This window comes from Helicoverpa zea, chromosome 15 (genome assembly GCF_022581195.2).
Source record: "Helicoverpa zea isolate HzStark_Cry1AcR chromosome 15, ilHelZeax1.1, whole genome shotgun sequence".
Taxonomy (NCBI): domain Eukaryota; kingdom Metazoa; phylum Arthropoda; class Insecta; order Lepidoptera; family Noctuidae; genus Helicoverpa; species Helicoverpa zea.
In genome coordinates, this window is record NC_061466.1 from 11,869,135 (window position 1) to 11,889,265 (window position 20,131).

General features: G+C 37.3%; 1 protein-coding gene across 1 annotated transcript in view; it reads left to right on the forward strand.

Annotated features, from left to right (window-relative positions):
• The first annotated feature begins 472 nt into the window (after positions 1 to 472).
• Positions 473 to 20,131, forward strand: part of LOC124636750 (katanin p60 ATPase-containing subunit A-like 2) — a 35,258-nt gene continuing 15,599 nt past the window's right edge. The window contains exons 1-2 of the mRNA XM_047172878.1: positions 473 to 520; positions 6,674 to 6,838. Of these exons, the coding sequence (XP_047028834.1) occupies positions 473 to 520; positions 6,674 to 6,838 (213 nt within the window). The remainder of the gene's footprint in view (positions 521 to 6,673; positions 6,839 to 20,131) is intronic.

Here is a 20,131-nt window from a genome sequence, read left to right on the forward strand (position 1 = left end):
GGTAATGAGAAGCCGGTAAGTCTGACACCAGTCTAACCAAGGAGCATCGGGTTGCCCGGGTTGCCCGGGTAACTGGGTTGAGGAGGTCAGATAGGCGGTCGCTCCTTGTAAAACACTGGTACTCAGCCACATCCGGTTAGACTGGAAACCGACCGCGACATAGTTGGGAAAAGGCTCGGTAGATGATGATGACTCTCCCCGAGTAACATTGGCTATATTTTATCCCGGTACCGGCAGTAATTCCTACACAACGCGGGTGAACCCGCGGAAAAACGGCTACTACTAAATAGTATTAACCTCTAAAAGTAAAGTAATCGACTAATTATAGGCATTGACCTCTCAGGGTTGTTTATTTGCGGTTGCCTAGCAACGCACCCTTAGCAACCGATTGAATACCTCGATGACAAGTTTATTGAGCTCTTGAATAATAAATTAATTGGCTTGAATATTATCTATTGAAGAATAAAGGAAAATGGCTGGAATCACAAGACCTATGAGTCAGATGAGGAAACTTGAAACCGTAAGTCTTTAACATTGAATTATTTAGTTTTCTATAGGTTATCGGGTCATTGACTGTAGCTACTTTGGTAGAAATACTGTTAATTCAATAGAAATTCTACGCGTGTCGACAAACTCGTGTGCTTAATCTTGAACACCATACTTTTGTACCTTTTTAAATTTAAATAATATTCATTAATTTTGAAACTTTACTGCAGTTGAAGGATTGCTCTTTTCTCAACCTTTATCACAGTAATCGCACCAGACTAAAGGTGTTTTAAACGATAACAGTGAATCGGGGAAGGCTAAATTAAGTTTTCACAGTAGGTAAATACTGATTAGACTGATAATTAATTGGTGAGGACATAGCTTGGAATATGTGCTTTAAATCCCGCCGCCCCATCCAGGTATGGGAAGTAGTTTTCTTCAAGACGAGGGTGAAATCGCAGGCAAGCTAGTAAATTTTTACAAATTAAGCTGGCAACCGATTTATACCGAGGAGAAAAAGTCATATATATTTTAATTGTTTCCTCAAAATGCGAATAATATGCGTCAAGCGTCTAGTTTAATAACAAAATGCATAGTTTTTTAAATGAACTGCCTTATTATTCATACTGCATAATAAACACATTGGAACAAATTTCATTACACAAACATGTACTAGTAAAATAGGCCATGGCACGATCTTCGTCCTGGGTCGGGCATCGAAGCCGTGACCCACAGATAGGAAGACAAATGATGCATCCTGGTGCCAACTGGACCATCCAACTTCTATGTGGGTCAAACTTGTGTTATGGGGACGCCCACCTCTTTCTTATGGTTAGATAGAGACATGACATAAGGATAAAGTTTTGTTAGAGTGAGACTTTTATATATAATCTATACTAATATTATAAAGCTGAAGAGTTTGTTTGTTTGAACGCGCTAATCTCAGGAACTACTGGTCCGATTTGAAAATTTCTTTCAGTGTTAGATAGCCCATTTATCGAGGAAGGCTATAGGCTAGTTTTTATCCCGGTACGGGAAGTAGTTCCCACGGGATGCGGGTGAAACCGCTGGCAGAAGCTAGTTTGTTATATAATTATAGTATGTTTAAGTTGTTTATAGATCTAGTATTGTATATATGTGGTGGCCTTATCGTAGACTTGACCACTTCATGAAATGACTCGACCATTTCATGAAATGGTCCCGTTTCATGAAATGTTTCACTGTTTATTGGCCACATCATGATGTGACTTGGGCAAATCAATGATGAGAAATCGTTTCTCGATATGTGCAACTAAAAGCTCGGCTTCTTCATGAAATTATCAAAATTATATAATTGATCACATCGTAAAATAGTTATGTAAATTGCCCCTAGGGGCGCTGCCAGCGCTTTATTTACGTTTGAAGATGGCGGCCGTTGACTGCATTGAAAATTCTCGCAGCGAAAAATTGAATAATTCGTTTGAGGAAGAAAGTGACAAAAGAGTGTACGACGAAAATAATAATAATATTAAATAATTCTACGTTGGTGAATTATAACAACGTTTTTAATTATAAGGTTATAAAACAAATCAAGAACAGTAGGGTGACCACGCCAAAGACGTCCATGGACTATTACTGGCTGTCAAAATATGACGTTATGGAAACTGCAGATGAGGAATATCTTATATTTAATAAAAAATGCGTCGACGATCCTACTATGCGTATAATTCCGATGGAGAAGTATTTTGAAATATTAAAGGAAGTTCATAAAACTGTTGGATAAGGTGGACGACTAAAAATGATTCAATACATTAAAAATAGGTTTATATCCCAAAGAAACCCATTGAGCTATTTATTGACTATTATTGTGTTATTAATAATAATATATATGACAGGAACATACTTTTCTGTTTAATTTGCTTACTCCAAACCCCATGGAATTATTTACCAGCGATGTAACCCTTATAACTTCTTGCGAGTAGTAGCGAGTGTAACATCCACCAGATACAAGAACCCACCGCTCTCAGAACGCATCCCAAACGAGCCAGCTGAGCGCAGACCTAGGTAAGGTGGGGAAACTCGTCTACCCCTATAGTCTGCAACATAGTATGCAACAATAATGTCCTCTTAGCCAATTATCGGCTACGGCGGCTGTTCTCATGTAAGGAGATTAGCCAACTGCGTGAGACATATTATAGTGCACAAGAATTTGCGAGGTGACACACAGACACAGCTGCACTCACTATTCCTTCACTTCCATAGCCCGATGGGACGGCAATCCAACACGATCGGAGAGAGATCAGGCGCAGGACCGACATTTACGTGCTCTCCGATGCACAAATACCAACTTCCAAGCTGCGGGCTGTTTCGTGAAAGTCTCTAAAACCCACAAAGCGATTTCGGCTCGACCCGGGAATCAAGACCTCGTGCTCGACAGCTGCGCTTGCGACAGCTAGACCAACGAGGCAGTGAACCTACAGGTTACGTCATTTAAGATTAAGTGTGTTCTATTTTAAGATTCCTAAAATGTTACTAAAGTTCCTATTTTATTTAAATTATTATGTATGTCGGACTTAAAGGACAGGAACAAGTTCTTACTCTTTATATTTGCAATCGAAGTTATGAAAAAAACCTAAGTGTTTTTGCCTCCTGACAATTTTGAGCTGTGAAAAATTTCACAACTACCAGATTTTATGAAATTAAACTCCAATGGGTCGAATTACCTATGCTACGCGAGTTTCCCCCTTACCCAAAATATTGTGGATTTATATTAAATATTTTATGGATACCCTATTATACCATACGGCCAGACGTGGATGACAAAATCGAGAAATGTTGACGATTTAACGATCTGGTCAAATTAACATGAACATTTCATGAAACGCAACCATTTCATGAAATGCTCAAGCTTTTCATGAAGTGGTCAATTCTACGATATGGCTACGACATATATATATTGATATGGTGATTTTTTATGTATTAGTTTATAAGTATTGTAATGTATATATGTGTATTTGTATTTTTATGGGCCCTAGTTGCCTGAAATAAAAGAATAAATAAATAAATAAATATAGCTTCCGCTCGTGGCTTCGCCCGCGTGGTGTGTTGATAAAAAGTAGCGTATGTGTTAATTCAGGTTTTCACATATCTGCATACCAATAAATTTCAACCAAATCAGTCCAGCCGTTTGTGCGTGAAAGAATAACAAACATACATCCATACATTCTCACAAACTTTCACATTTATAATATTTATTTAAAATATGTATTTTATAATGTACAATATCAGTAGAATATTAGTAGGACTAAGATTAAGTTATGTTGGTATAGTTTAAACCGTTTCACTAGTTTCGGAGCCTTTTCCCAGATATAATATTTTGCTTGCTTGTCAGCGAAAATATTCAATTTAAAAAATATTATTTCTTTTTTGATAACTATAAAGAGACAAAAGTTCCCTACTGATAAAAATTGAAAACAGTAATATCAGGCAATGATTTTTACTTAATTGTTAGGTAAGTTTTATGTTTTATCATTTGAATTGAATATCTAACAAAATCTCAAAAAAAATATTTTATCAATAATAATTCTTTGGATTATTTAAATAACACTCCAAGTCCTACAAATATTTTCAGTTTTTTAGTCAGCCTGTTTAGGCCGACTTTCCAAAAATTCTACACTAGTTACCTTTGCTCCTAAAGGAGATGGCCAAAAAAAAACCCAGAGTCGACAGAAACTTCGTATGTATGGTTGGATTCAGTATAATGTGTAGATTCCAAAAAGTATTTCATATCATCTAAAAACCATGGGGTTCTCTTTTTACAAGGTTTTTTCGATGACGATTTTAGTACATAAAAAGCTTAACTTTTCTGATTGCTGTTCATTAGAAGTTGTGCATAGGGTAAAAACTTTACACTCAGGTGTGTGTCTGTTAGCATTATACAAGAGTGAAGGTTTAGAGCTGACCTGATGATGGAGAAGAGAGAAGGTTAAGGGAACTCGGCAATGGTAAATATCAACTACCTCGTGTTTGGGCTTATATTATTCGTATTGAGACGAACTTTTCACTAATGCGAATAGTGACTAAAAAGCTAAAAATAAAAAGAAAATGTAATTTTTTTTATTTATTTTTTTATTGACCTTTGCCAGTTCAGAATGTTACCTACATATAATAGGGAAACCTCTTCAAGTAGGTAAGGTCGGTACTTAATCGTATCTGGAGTGGTTCATGTGAATAGTGCAATGGGTGGGGGTCAAACTCAAGACCTTTTAATAACCAGGCAAACTCTGTAACTATGTTGATATTACTATTGGCATGTATAATGTTAATATAGTTTATTTTTATGGTCCTTTATGTAAATAATCTCTAAAATCAACATAAATTCAACATAACCTATGTTTGCGAAAATATGATATAGCTCCTATACCCCATGGATTTCAGGCTAGAATTTTTGGCACCATCAAAGGTCTATCATAATGAACCCATTGGTACCCATTTCGTTGCTGTCGATTCTGGGTTTTTTTACTATGAAAATTTGGCCATCTCCTTACCGTCTGTTCTGACAACTAATAACCAGTAAGTTATCCTTTACTTGTGAACGAAACCATAGCGCGATGCAGTTTTGTTCATATTGGTACAGCGCCATCTATCGAGCTCACGAAAAGACTGAGTTGGATTGCAAAATGTGTAATTTTAAATATTCTCGTTGACTTTTTTGGCATTAGAATTATGTGTTTTTAATACATAGGTTAATCTCTACATAGTTAACATTGTCGCTTTTTCTGTCAATATGTCTCTTTTCCCTTAACGCTTAAATCTTCTAAACTTTGCAACTGATTTAAATGCGGTTTTTTAATAGATAGAGTGATTGAAGAGGAAGGTTTATACGTCTAATAACATCCATCAAATTAGACGCGACGTACGCACCCGTGCGAAGCCGGGGCGGGCTAGTATTGTTAAAATGTTAGGTAAACTATTTTACCTACAAGATAACTTTGAATGATAAATGGTGAACTAGGTTCAACCGGCTTTAACAGCCCTTAAGTATTACTTATTATTTAGTTCACGTTCATAAGTAAGGCTGTATATCTTCTTAAATTTGACTATTAGCTAATTTCATATCAAATACTTAAAGTAACAAAATAACACCCCAAGTCCTACAATTTTTTTTTCAATTTTTAGTCAGCCTTTTACCTAGGCCGACTTTTCAAAAATTCTACCAATGTTCCGGTCGGACTTCTTTCCATACTATCCATGTCATGTCCAAATATGTAAATTACATCCAGTAAGTTATCCTTTGCTTGTGAACGAAACCACAGCGCGATGCAGTTTTGTTTACATTTGGTTCAGCGCCATCTATCGAGTAAGCGAGAAGACTGAGTTGATTTAGAAAATGTGTAATTTTAAATATGCTCGTTGACTTTTTTGGATCCCTGCATAGTTAACAAAGTCGCTTTTTCTGTCCCTATGTCCCGTTGTACCTTTGTACGCTTAAATCTTCTAAACTTTGCAACTGATTGTAATGCGGTTTTTTAATAGGTAGAGTGATTAAAGAGGCAGGTTTATATGTATAATAACATACATTAAATAGTGGGGAAATACTGTTGTCCCGTGCGAAGCCGTAGCGGGTCGGTAGTATTGTATATGGTAAACTATTAGGTATACCATATAACTTTGAATAATGATAAATGGTGAACTAGGTTCAACCGGGGCTTCTTAATTACTATATCTTCTTAATTTTGATTATAAGCTAATTCCATAGCAAATACTTAAAGTAACAAAATAACACCCCAAGTCCTACAAAATATTTTATTTTTTTTAGTCAGCCTTTTACCTAGACTGACTTTTCAAAAATTCTACCAATGTTCCGGTCGGACTTTCTTATCTTATCTTTCCATACTATCCGTGTCCATAATATATAAATAACATCCAGTAAGTTATCCTTTGCTTGTGAACGAAACCACAGCGCGATGCAGTTTTAGTTTATATCGAAACAGCGCCATCTATCGAGTAAGCCAGAAGACTGGGTTGGTTTGGAAAATGTGTAACATTAAATATTCTCGTTGACTTTTTTGGCATTAGAATGATGTGTTTTTAATACTATTAATACACTTTTTTGGCATAACCTTCTAATGTTTAAACCTTTGTACTTACTTTTGTTAGCCTAGTAACATGTAAATAAATATAAATATTTCTTTCTTTTCCATTATAGAAAGAGGCACTATTCCGAGCCAGGAAGCGTATCCTCAAGGTCTTGGTGCTGGGCTACTTGAAGCAGGAGGGCTTCTTCCACACAGCCGACACGTTCGCGTCGGAGGCAGCGCTTACTGGGGAGTATGAAGTCTGCGATAATATTGATCTGGATATTATATTGCAGGTAGTGTAGTTTATTTGATGATGATATTTTTGACGTGACAACGTCTTATAAATCGACGGAGCCGGCTGCACGCACGAAAAAACATGACTCATGCGGCGTTAAATCGCTCTGAGGCGTTCCGTTTAAGGCTAAAAGTGCAAGCGAGAGCACGCAACGAGAGACAAAGAGGCACGATCGGCCTCCGCTTTAGGCAGCGTTCGACATCTGACGATCAATTTCTTACATTTGTTCCCAACGAGTAACACCCTCAAATGTCACACTGTTACTCGATGGGAATGTTTTTAAGAAAAAATTCCCAACCAGTCACACTGTTGCCACATGCATATAGGTACAAACATAAGGCTGATTATATTTAGAAAATTCTTCTTTAAAGGTTCAAATTAATATTAGAAATAAGGACTGTTAATTATTGTAAAATGTGATGATTTACTGTGATACATGCATATAGGTACAAACATAAGGCTGATTATATTTAGAAAATTGTTCTTTAAAGTTGAAATTAACATTAGAATTAATAACTGTTAATTGTTGTAAAATGTGATATGACGTTGTCACGTTCGACTATCGTCAGTAAACCGACTTTACAGACAACCGTTTTTTTTTTTTCGACTTCACTTTACGTCGACTTTTACTTCGCGGTTTCACTCGCGTCCTGTTGAAACTACTACCGGGATAAAATATTGTCTATATTAGGTACTCGGGAAGAGTGTAGCTTTACAACCGTAAATGAATTCTTAAAATCGATTCAGTAGTTTCGGAGCCTTTAGAGTAGAAACAAACAAACAAAATAATATTTCCTTTTTGTTTTATTAGTATAGCTTTCAAGATTGTGCGGTACATAGGGCTGTGAGATACAAAATAGAAGTAGTGGATGATAATGATTAAAATGTCTTCCTATAGGTACTTACCTGCTTTGTGTCAAATTGGGTATCAAATGGCATGTTCATCCTGTGTTCAATTCTCCCGGGTCCTTGACAAACCTAACATAGCTACAATGTATATAAAACACAGTTTACTTAGTTACGAGTACATCTTACTTGATTGTGACATCTCAAGGGACTGTATGCAAGTGTAAACCTACTTAGTCGCTGCAACACAGCAATGTAACATTGTCATCAGCCTGTGCGTTTTCTCAGTCCCTTTACTATCTATACAGAGTGTGTCGCTCACAATCACATTAAATCCTATTGCATATACTTTATGATGTTCTAAGGCGAATTGTAAAAAAAATTACTTAATCCATTCAGAGGTTATACACAGGAGTCATTTTTCGTTTTTATAAATTTACTAGCCGTTTTCCCGCGGTTTCACCCGCGTCCCGTGGTAACTACTGCCGGTACCGGGATAAAATATAGCCTATGTTACTCGTGGATAATGTAGCTTTCGAATGGTGAAAGAATTTTTAAAAACTGTCCAGTAGTTTTTGAGCCTATTCATTACAACCAAACAAACAAACAAAGTTTTCCTCTTTATAATATTAGTATAGACAACATCATGTGTAAAGCAGAGATAAAGTTAGGAGTATCGAATGTTTTGATCAATTGACAGCTGTCAGTTTTCAAGGGAAAATTTCAGTTGTTTGTAATGACTGACTTTTATATGGTGTTCTAATTTTCGCACATTTTTATTCTATTGGCTTTGTTTGAAAAAATGACGTTGTGAAAATTGAATTAAATAAAATTTTACCAATCAAATTAAAAATTACACATATCAGATTAATATCGCGTCAATATCCGATGTCATTTTAAATTTTACACCCCAAAGGAGGTATCTGGATAAGAATTTATCTACCACTACGCAAACTCGAGGGTCGCGTGAAATGGAAAACGTGGCCCAGAGCCAAAGTAGCAAATGTGAAAAATTCAACATAAAGTAATTTTACGTAATGCATTTTTACTATCATTGAGCTATTTCCTTTTTTTCCAAATTGTGGTTTCTTTTAAACGTGTCATTATCAAAACTTACCCACGCGTTTGGTCTCATCATCAGCTTTTTGATCGTCCCACAGCTGAACACAGGGTGACACAAGCCTCCTCTCACGCGGAGAAGGATTGGGCGTTAATCACCACGCTTGCTCAATGCGGGTTGGTGATTTCAGACTTTATTGTCCAGTTTTCCTCAAGATGTTTTCCTTCATCTGTTAATCAGTCATTGGTGTCCATGACAGATCTACTCAAACTCAGAAAAGGTGCATTGATTTTTGGTCATGATAGGTACAAACCTACATTCATTGGGTTATGTACACTTCATCCTTTGGCGCAAAAATAAAGGTTGTTTAACGCATCCAAAACAAGTTGTTTGAATGCCTAATAAACTAGAGATCTCTTGGGATCTGCACTTTGGTAACATTGAGCATAGAGTTACGTCCGCGGAGCCGTGCCAACCTCGTTACTGCGAGGAAGTATGACCGCTTATGCGTCTCCAGGGAGTTAGCTGATCCAAGGAAGGCTGTAATTTGTGGTTATTGGTTTTAAGGGATATTTAATGTATAAGTTATCGTCTTTCAACAGAGTCCTTTTATATTTTCATTCTCCATCATTAATATTTCTTTTGCGGATGATGAGTAGACATAAGATGTTTTTGAGTTACAAATTCTTCATATCGTCTTGATTTTTTATTAAATCTGTTTATTTTAGACAATTACTTCCTTTTTTTGCGAGTTTAAAAATCAAAAATCAGTTTTTCTGAAAACAACTAATGTTATAGCTAAAAAGAGTATCAGTTTTTGTAATTATGTTAGCGATTTATTATTTAAAACTAAGATTCCTGCCTGTAACACACTTACCATTGTTCCATGTTATTGACTTCAGTACTGGCTTGTTAACGCGAGGTGACACGTTTCGTCACCCTCACTCACTCACGTTCGTATGTGATGAGGGTGACGGAGCACCTCTCGTGTTAATGACTAGTGGTTACATGCGGATTTACGTCTATTACCTATAGTTTCCTACATATCTTTAAATTAACATAGGCTTGAAAATCCGCACTATAGTTTGCGCCCATAATTTTGACTCCTTGCACATTTGTTTGGATCTATAGATAATGTCAAGAAACTTTGCTTGTCCGAAGTTATATAGTAGTAGTAAATTAAGTAATAATAATCCAAAAAAATATGTACAAAACGCAGTCCAATAGTTTATTCGTTTCGTTCATAAAGAAAATCCTCTTTATACCTAACTATCGAGATAAAATAAATTGGTTATAAAAAGCACATACCTAGCTATAAGAAAAACCTTTCACACCATGAAGTTTAGGAAGATACCCTAAATATAACTACATACAATATGACAAAAGTCCACCACGTGACACGTTTTTAATTAAAGCCTCGTTGCCACTAAAAAAACTTTTTACAAAAAAATAAAACCGACTCCCAAAAACACTGAAAAGCAAAAAAAAACTATTCTTAGGTGCATCGGCCTAGAAGTCGGTGTCTAATGGATGTAACTAAGTTTATAACGCCACCGACTTCTAGGCCGATGCACCTAAGAATAGTTTTTTTTTGCTTTTCAGTGTTTTTGGGAGTCGGTTTTATTTTTTTGTAAAAAGTTTTTTATTTTTAGCTTTTCAGTGACAAGCATAGTTGTCACTATCCGCATGTCATATCCGCAGTGGAAAGTTCTCATCAATACGAACAATATAAGCCCAAGCACGAGGTAGTTTACATATTCAATTGTCGAGTTCCCTCGACCTTCGCTGGTCTCCATCATCAGGTCAGCTCCAAGCCTTCACCATTGCATAGTGTTATCAGACATGCGCCTTAGTGTCAAGTTTTTACCCTACGTATGCCTACGATTTTCGAAAGTTGCCCTCGATTTCTCAGGGTTTCCATCATCAGATCCTGACCTGGTGACTATGGGACCACCTGGGAGGTAAACCCTATCAAACAAAAAAAAAATTTTGCAAATCGGTCGAGGCGTCTCTGAGTAATCGGTGAACATACATAAAAAATAAAAAAAAAAAAAAAAGATCCCGACGAATTGAGAACCTCCTCCTTTTTGGGAAGTCGGTTAATAAAATGAAATTACCTTCCTTCGACATTATCCTGGGTCCTCCCTGCAAAGCTGTCGACATGCTTGCGTGAGAACACGCAGAACTCCACATACCGACGACTCTCGTTACCAACGGATGGCGGCTTAGACTAGTAAGCCGACTGGAGAGGGAAGTACAAATGTCTGTGTAATCATCATCATCATCTGTGTCTGTCTGAGCTGTCTGTGTAAAAAGTCTGCTAATATACTCGTATTATTCCAAGGCTAGGCAGCTTCAAAAGCAGCTGGACGAATCAAAATTTTCATAATGTCTTAACAACACGAACGCCATTTACTTGACATCCTAAACTTCAAAAAAGCTAGATGAATAGATACTCTGGTAAGTTATTGACGACACGGTGTTAATAGTTTTGAAAATTTACATTTGTTCAGCTACTTTTAGAGCTGACTGATATATGCCTAGCCTTGAGAAACTATTTATTTTACAATAGATTTTCGAACACATCGTTACACACGCACGCACCTGTCTAAATTGACAAACAGAAGCATAAACTGTTAAAGTTTCAATTATTACTACTTGTCGGCCTACTGGCCTATTAACCAATTTGAATTTGGAGTACTTAAAAAGAAGCATATATAAAAAGTGGTTGTCTGTGTTGTGTCATGTCATTGTGCTTTCATGAAAATGTATTTATAATTTTCTCCTAAATAAATATTATTGTGGATTCTATTGTGTGTTACTCTCTGGAGTGTGAAAGAAGCTCCCACCACCACATTTAGGAGAAAATTATAAATACATTTTCATGAAAGCACAATGACATGACACAACACAGACAACCACTTTTTATATATGCTTCTTTTTAAGTACTCCAAATTCAAATTGGTTAATAGGCCAGTAGGCCGACAAGTAGTAATAATTGAAACTTTAACACGCCCCCTCAATTTTACTATACTAGCCCCAAGCCTGAAGTACTGTTACGGAGTGGGTCGGAAAATGGTTTTTAAAAAAAACTATTTAATTGGCTAAAATAAAAAATGTATTGAAAAATAATTAGAATCACAAGAAAATAGAAAGAAAGTTACCCGACGGAAGTCCAATCCAAAACTGAAGAAATATTATTATCGCTAATTAAAATAACATCGGTTTCCTATTGCATTGACGTCAATGCAATGGGAAACTCAGCAATTTAATTTTATATTGGTAACAGGGGTTATTTCGATATAACAACCCCCCCGTTAAGATCGATCATCACATCTCAAAGTGATGAGAGATGTCAGGATTGATGTATGCTAAATCGCGTATGCTTAAGTGGATTTACGTCGGACATTACAATAAACAAAAGAAACATATTTAAAACACCAAAAATAACAACTAATTTCAAAAGACATCAATACAACTGTTAAGGATAGAAAAGTTACTAAAAAATAATAATTATTAACTACATTTATCATTATTTAGGATGCAAGGAAATCCAGATTAGAGTTAACAATAAAAGTATTTAAACAATTAAACATTATTGATTAATAAGAGCAATTATTAAAATCTAGATAAATCAAGATGACAATATGAAAAGAAAGAAAATTATTACTTAATTACAAACCATGTGCATTCATTACAAATTAATTATCATGAGTCTTGCCAAACAGAATATTCCTTTTAATAGGGGTTGGCGTCACTCGTAACTCCTCTATAGACTCTGACTCGTCCTTATTGACGGGTGCTATTGTATCACCATGAAATACAGTTTGAGAGGTTGGAACCGAGTTATTTTTTGTGTTATGACATTGGTTAAATATTTGAATGCAACATGGGGCATTAGTACGACAAAGTAACTTACGACTCTTATATAAAATGTAAAATAAGGTTAACATCGAGATGCATAAACTAAAAGACAAATAGTGAGTGCTATACATTTGAAAATGAGATGGATTTTCTATCTTATTGATCTCTTCTTCAAAAGAGTTCAAGTGAATACTGGCTTGCAGCAGAGAATCAAGATTATCTAAGTTATTTAACTTTGAGTAAGGTAATCGTTCTAGAGTTTTATTTAACTTAGATCGCTCACAACAATCATCTTGTAAGATGTTGAAATTTGATATTTTATTGGTTACATTTCCAATAACTGTTTCGCCAACAGCGGCGAATTGCAACGTCTTGTAAAAAGCCTTACAGTTTCTAGGCAAAGACAAGATACCAGTACCAAACAAAATAACGTCAGAACTTATGTCTTTATCATTACAAGTTACATGACACTTGCCAGGTTCAGATTGTACAAAAATCCAACGATTTAAAGTTAACTTATGAAATAGATCAATTGAACCGTGAATGAGTTTTGTAACACAAATGTCAGGAAGTTTGTTAATCACATCACTTAAGAGAATCGTTTCACACGTAGGGTTAGCGATTGCTGAAAACACATTAGTTAACACACACACGTAACACTTATCACTTATTAACTTGCACTTGTCTATGTCTGCGATAAGTGAATAAAACATGCGATCAGCTGTGATTGCTACATATGAGCTAGTTGGCTCGATAAGAACGTAGGTATCTGGTTTCAACATATCGTAGGGAACAGGTAGGGGAATGATCCTATACAGGTCATACACCTGAGGTAATACGAGAGGGATCTTGACAACAATAATTACCTTATTTAAATGGAAAAAGCACACAAGTTGTGAAATGTCAATAAGATTGTGTATATTTTGTAGCGTTAAAGGAACGGGAAGTTCATAATGGCTAGGAAGATTATTCCTATGCTTATCTAACTCACTGTACAATTGGTGTGGACTGAGTACAGTGGGATGCAACACGTTGAGTTTTGCGAATAGAATGGCATTGTTAATATCTTCGATATCAAAAGACAAAGTCATTATAATAGACTCTAATGAATTTAATAAGGAACTTAATTCAGATTTAATTTCTAGCTTGTTGTTACTATTCACAACAGTTTCTAGTATTTTATGGATTGTTTCCATGTTCCTTAAAATGTGGTTTTCGTTTTCGTTGACCTTAGATATCGTGTTATTGAAATATGATATGGTCGACTTAATTACGTGAATGTTATCTTTCATGAGATGAGCGAGACGTTTCTCATCAGTTTGTACTTCGTCTATGGCTTTCGAAAATCTCACCGCGTCTTCAGAATCCAAAGTGCCAAAAATAGTTTTAAGGAGAGAGCCACCGAAGTCCATGAGACCTCTTTTAAAACGCATATGGGGTTTTTCGTCGACCAATAAATAAGATACGGAAGAAAACTTACTAACGTTAAGAATATGACGATTTTTTAGAGCGGACAACGAATTGATACAGTCGGACTGTATCTTAGAAGAAGCTAACGAGTTGCAGAATACATTGAGCTTTTCAAATAAAAATTCAACCTTATCTAAATTAGGTTGTACATGACCTATATCAACATATGCTATAACATTCCAATCACTATTAGTAAACTTAATGTCTAGAAGCTTATCAAAGTAGACGCCAGGACTGCTGACGATAGAAGAAACGTATTCGCATGTGATCGGCGATGACAGCGTCGATCTGAAATAACAATGAAACGCTCATGTATTACGTTACTACTGTTGCGTCACCGGCCGGCTTGATTTCGTCGTAGTGGTGACGTACGTGTTTACGATTAATAAGCAGCGTAACAGAATGGTTGCCATTTAGTTTTATTATTTTGAAAGGGCCTTTCCACACAGGGGATAAGGCCTTATTTTGCTTGTGATGGCAACGGACATATACCATGTCTCCTGTTTTATAGGACAATGGTTTCGTACGAGAATCATAATAAGTTTTTGATTTCTCTTTTGAGGATTGAATATTTTGGAGAGCCTTCTGACGACTGTAGTATAGTCGGTGATTAAGGGCTCGGATGTAATCCGTATAGGTGTTTGTATCAAGAGTATCGATGCTTGAGGGTAAGTAGGGTTTGAACCCGAAAAGCAATTCCAGGGGTGAGTAACCTGTGGTACTATGTATATTTGAATTATATGCTATCATAGCACTAGGAACATAGAGGTCCCAGGTATGTTGGTTCTCACCGATATATGATCTAAGGTATTCCTTTAGAGTAGAATGACTTCGTTCAAGGCTACCACATGTCTGAGGGTGGTAAGGAGATGCGAACACATGTTTGATGCTGAACAACTTCTCAAGTTGTTTGAAGACATCAGAGCAGAAATTGGTGCCTTGATCGGATATTATTAATTTAGGAATCCCCATATGGGATATGAATAGAACTAAAGATTTCGCTGTTTCTTCAGCGGAACAAGATTGCATAGGATAAGCCTGAGAAAATTTAGTCAAGTCATCTTGTAAGGTAAGTAAGAACTTATATTTGTGTTCATGTGTTTCAGGAAGCGGACCGACTAAATCGAGATAAAGTTTTTCGTTAGGCCGAGATGCTGTAGATGTTATAATCATAGGGGCCTTATTCGTTTGTCTTAGAGGTTTATTTATTTGGCAAGAGCGGCAATTTTTCACATAATCTTCGATGTCTTGCCGCATGTTTTTCCACCAGAATTGGGTTTTGATTCTATCAAACATGCGCGATATACCCGGGTGGCCAGCTAGAGGTGAATCATGATTATCTCTAAGAATGCTTTTGACCTCGTCAGGGGTCGGATAACGTATAGAATTACGATAGATGTTTACTTTAATATTAGTGTTATGAAATAGAAATGATAAAATATTATAAAGTTTTGTGTAAGATAATTTTGTGTAAGGATCTGTAAAGTCTGATATAGCGAATTCTTTTTCTTCCATATACCAATACTTTATCATTTCTCTATAATCACGAAGGAGGTTAAATATGTCCTTGTAACTCATTTCATCATAGTGGTTAAGTTTTAGAAATAAATGTGTAAATAAATGATTATCATTAGATGTGGAATAGTAAGTGTTTAATTCGCGTTCTATGTCGCAAATTTTAGGTTCACTAGTGGAGGCGTCCATGATATCCTTGCAGTATGGCACGGATTCATCTAAGTCAATGGACGTCGGATAAGCAATAAGCTTACACTTTGCTTTCATCAATGACTCGTTATGTTCCTGGATGACGGTGTCGAATGACACATCAGGCTGTTTTATAATTTTAAGAAACTGCTCGTAAGTTTCTGATATGGATGGTGAATTACGTGCGTCTTCCTCGTTGTTAGAAGTCGATGCCGGATTGCAGATAACTGAATCGGAGCTTTCGTTATTTTCTAATACATTTACGGGGAAACGAGATAAAGCGTCGGCGTTTGCATTTAATTTACCCTTTTTATAAACGATTTCATAATCGTACTCTTCGAGTTTAAGACGCCATCTAACGAGTCTAGATCCTGGATCTTTGACATTGAAAAGCCACACTAGAGGCTTGTGGTCTGTAATTATCTTAAATTTACGGCCATACAAATAAGGGCGGAATGTTTTCACGCCAAATAAGATTGCTAGGAGCTCCTTTTCGATAGTCGAATAGTTGCCCTCGGCTTTATTAAGGGTGCGCGAAGCGTACGAGACGGGTTTGTCGGACCCGATTGCGCCCTGAGAGAGTACAGCGCCTATCGCATAATTAGAGGCATCGGTTGTTAAAAGAAAGGGTTGTGTAAAATCAGGATACTGAAGCAGAGGCGCTGAAGTTAATTTATCCTTGAGGGTGGTGAACGCTTGTTCTTGGCTGTTCGACCATTGAAATGTGGCATCTTTTTTCAGAAGGGCAGTCAGGGGTTTAGTGATCTTGGAGAAGTTATTAATAAAACGACGATAGTAGCCGACTAGCCCTAGAAACGATTTTATATCCTTCGGATTCTTAGGAGTGGGGAATTGAGAAACGGCCTTGACCTTTTCGGGATTCGGACATACACCTTTGTCGGTGATTATATGCCCAAGATAAGCGACCTCGCGTCGCAAAAACTCACACTTGTCAGGTTGGAGTTTTAAATTGAACTTTCGGATGCGGTCAAAGACTAACCTGATTTTGTCCATATGAGATGTCAAGTTACTACTATAGATTATGACGTCATCAAGATAAACATATGCATGGAGACCTTGGAGACCAGAAAGGACAGTGTTCATTAATTTCTGGAAGGTCGAAGGGGCGTTTTTAAGCCCAAAAGGCATCCGCAAGAATTCGTAATGCCCTGTACTGCTAGAATTAGTGTTTATTGAGAACCCCGTTTTTTGTGCATCTTGGGAGTTCATTCTGATCTGATGAAAGCCACTGGAGAGATCTAATGTGCTGAAATATTTTGAGTGGCCTAACTGATCTAATATATCAGTAATAAGCGGCAAAGGGTAACTCTCAGAGACAGTGACGTCATTCAGACGGCGATAGTCTATTACTATACGCCATTTCTTTTTACCTGAAGCGTCCATCTTCTTGGGAACTACCCAAACAGGGGCGCTCCAAGGTGACGCTGACGGACGTATAATATTTTGATCGAGCATCTTGCGGATTTGTGAGTCCACTTCTTCCTTGTGGCACTCAGGAAAACGGTACGACTTTACGTGAATAGGGGCTGAATCACCCGAATCTATAGAGTGCTCGATCGCGTTCGTAAATGATAGAGGTTCGCCCTCTAAATGGAAAATATCTGTGTACTCAGAACAACATTCTAGCAGTGCCTCCTTTTCTTCGGAGTTTAGATGAGAACAACGTATTAGATTCAATACCTTTTGAGGTCTGTCAGATTCTGAATAGGATAAAGCATTGACGGATTCGTTTATATCTGTGGCAGTATCATATTCAAGAGGCGTTAACTGGACTTTAAAGTCTCGAACTTGGATATCAGAGTTAGTAGTATTTAAAACGGTTACGTTAATCCTTTTATTAGGCTTTATAGTAACAAGACAATTTGCGATATAAATGCCTTCGCTTATAGAATGATCTAATAATAGGCCCTCATTATTTTTATAATGTTCAGGTGAGTAATTAGATACTGCGCATTCGATGACCGCTTCGGAACGTGCGGGAATGACGTAAGTCGGTTGAATATAGTTTATGTCCAGGCTCTGTCCGCATATATGAACTGATTGTGAGGTATAGTCAATATTGGCTTTGAAATGATTTAAAAAGTCGCTGCCAATGATACCGTCATACTCTAGGTTAATGTTATCGTCAACTACATGGAACTTAAACTCGTGGCGATTATTATTCAATGTAAAATATATCTGACACGTGCCTAAAGTTTCTGAATAGGTGCTAACATTATTAAAACCTTTTATCTTAGCTATTTCACGAGATAGCTCAGGCGCTTTAGTTAAACTTGACAGTTTGACCAAAGTAATACTCGCTCCCGTGTCGATAAGAAGGCGCAACGGATGAATGGAAAGGGAAGTACTCACATATACGTGAGGCAATGACACCTTTTTAGAGTATGAAGATACCTCGTAGACAGGAATTTCGGGATTGATTTTAATTTCCTCTTTAGGATAATGCGGCATAGCGGACTCATTATGAGAAGGAAATTTTGGACTCAACGATACAGGGGCTCTAATAGGAGCTTGTTGAGATGAAATGGTATTTTGACTCGACGAAACAGCGGTTCTCTGTGGAATGTGTCGAGATGAGACATAGTTTTGACTCAGCGAAACAGGGACTCCTTTTGGAGCGTGCTGAGATGAATTTGGTTTTAGACTCAACGATTCAGAGGCTCTTGGAAGAGTGTGTTGAGATGAAACAGTGGAACGACTCAGCGAAACAGGGACTCTCTTTGGAGCATGCTGAGATGAAATAGAATTTGGACTCGACGAAACAGGGACTCTCGGAGGAGCGTGTCGAGATGAAATAGTAGAATGACTCAGCGAAACAGGGACTCTCTTTGGAGCATGCTGAGATGAAATACGTTTTTGACTCAACGATTCAGGGACTCTCGAGAGAGCGTGTTGAGATGAGATATCGTTTTTATGCGATTTATTTATAAAGGTACGAGTGCCTAAATTATCCGGATAACGACGGCACATTTTCGTAATCCGTGGTGTTAGTTTAAAGAGTTTTCAGGGTCGTCACCGTTCTCACAAGGAACATAATAAGGTGTCGGTGACGGCGCCGACGATGTCGGCGGCTCGAATGTAACATGATGCATCGCAGCTGGACGGTCGCGATTCTCGGAATTAAACGTATTACGCCGTTCACTATTATATTTTCTTTTGCGGCATTGAGTAATATCGTGACCTCTGTTTTTGCAATATTTGCAGAAAAGTTGAGACCCCGAGTTATAAAATGATGTTGATGGTTGAGGCCCCGAAGGAGTAAATGGTGGACCTGTGCGCTTTTGTTTCTCCCGGCATTCAGCATCCGAGTGCCCGGGTTTACCACAGATCCTACATTTAGGCTTAATAGATGTTTTATACAGGAGGTTTTGTATCTTTTCCTCCTCGAGAGCCACGTTGATAGCATCATTAAGTGATTTTGGGTTCCTACATCTGACATTATTACTCAGTCGTGGATTTAATCCTAAACTAAAAGTAAATAATGCCAAATCTTCGGTCATAGCGATGCGACCGGATATGTCCTTCTTTAGGGATTCAGAATTATAAATTTCTGATTGAAGATCGGTGAGGCAGCTTTCTACACGCAGGGCAAATTGCGCAACAGTTTCGTTTGTTGTTTGCCTGCACGATTGTAAGTCTAGCAACAAATGATTATAATGCTTCCTCTCACCGAAATTTTGCTTAAGAAAACATTTCAACTGATTAAAATCCGAAAATATTTTATTAGAGCACGCAATCTGAGCTTTACCTTCAAGGCGTGATAGAATATATTTATTTAATAAAACTATTTGACTTGGTGATGCTAAATCTAAGGCATTTTGGCAGTTGGTGAGAAAGGCGGTAAGAGTTTCGCGCTCTCCCTTATAAGGGCTAATAAAATCACAGAGCACCTTGATGGGAAACTGTTCGCTCAACGACATTTTCTTAGAAGAGGAATTTTCGGCTGTTTCCGTAGACATTATGAACTTGAAAGGAAACTATAAAGGTAGACGAGTAGCACGTATAATTATGATAGAATAAGGTTTACGATATGTGATACCCTAGGTAATAAAAATACCTAATAAGAATTAAGAATATTGTAGCGATAACAGCAAAATAATATGTTCTACTCACAGACACAGGAACACGAAGAATTCGATACGCATTTTCTGGCACTGAATTAGCACGATTACTGGAACAGGAGGACTGCGGCGCGATAAGTCGCGGCCAGCAGCAGCAGGAACGTCAGGAACAGCGGGGTGGCGATGTACGGCACACGCGCGTGCACAACGCGTACACGTGGCAGCACCACGCGGCAGCTCCGCGTGGCAGGGCGGCAAGGGCGAT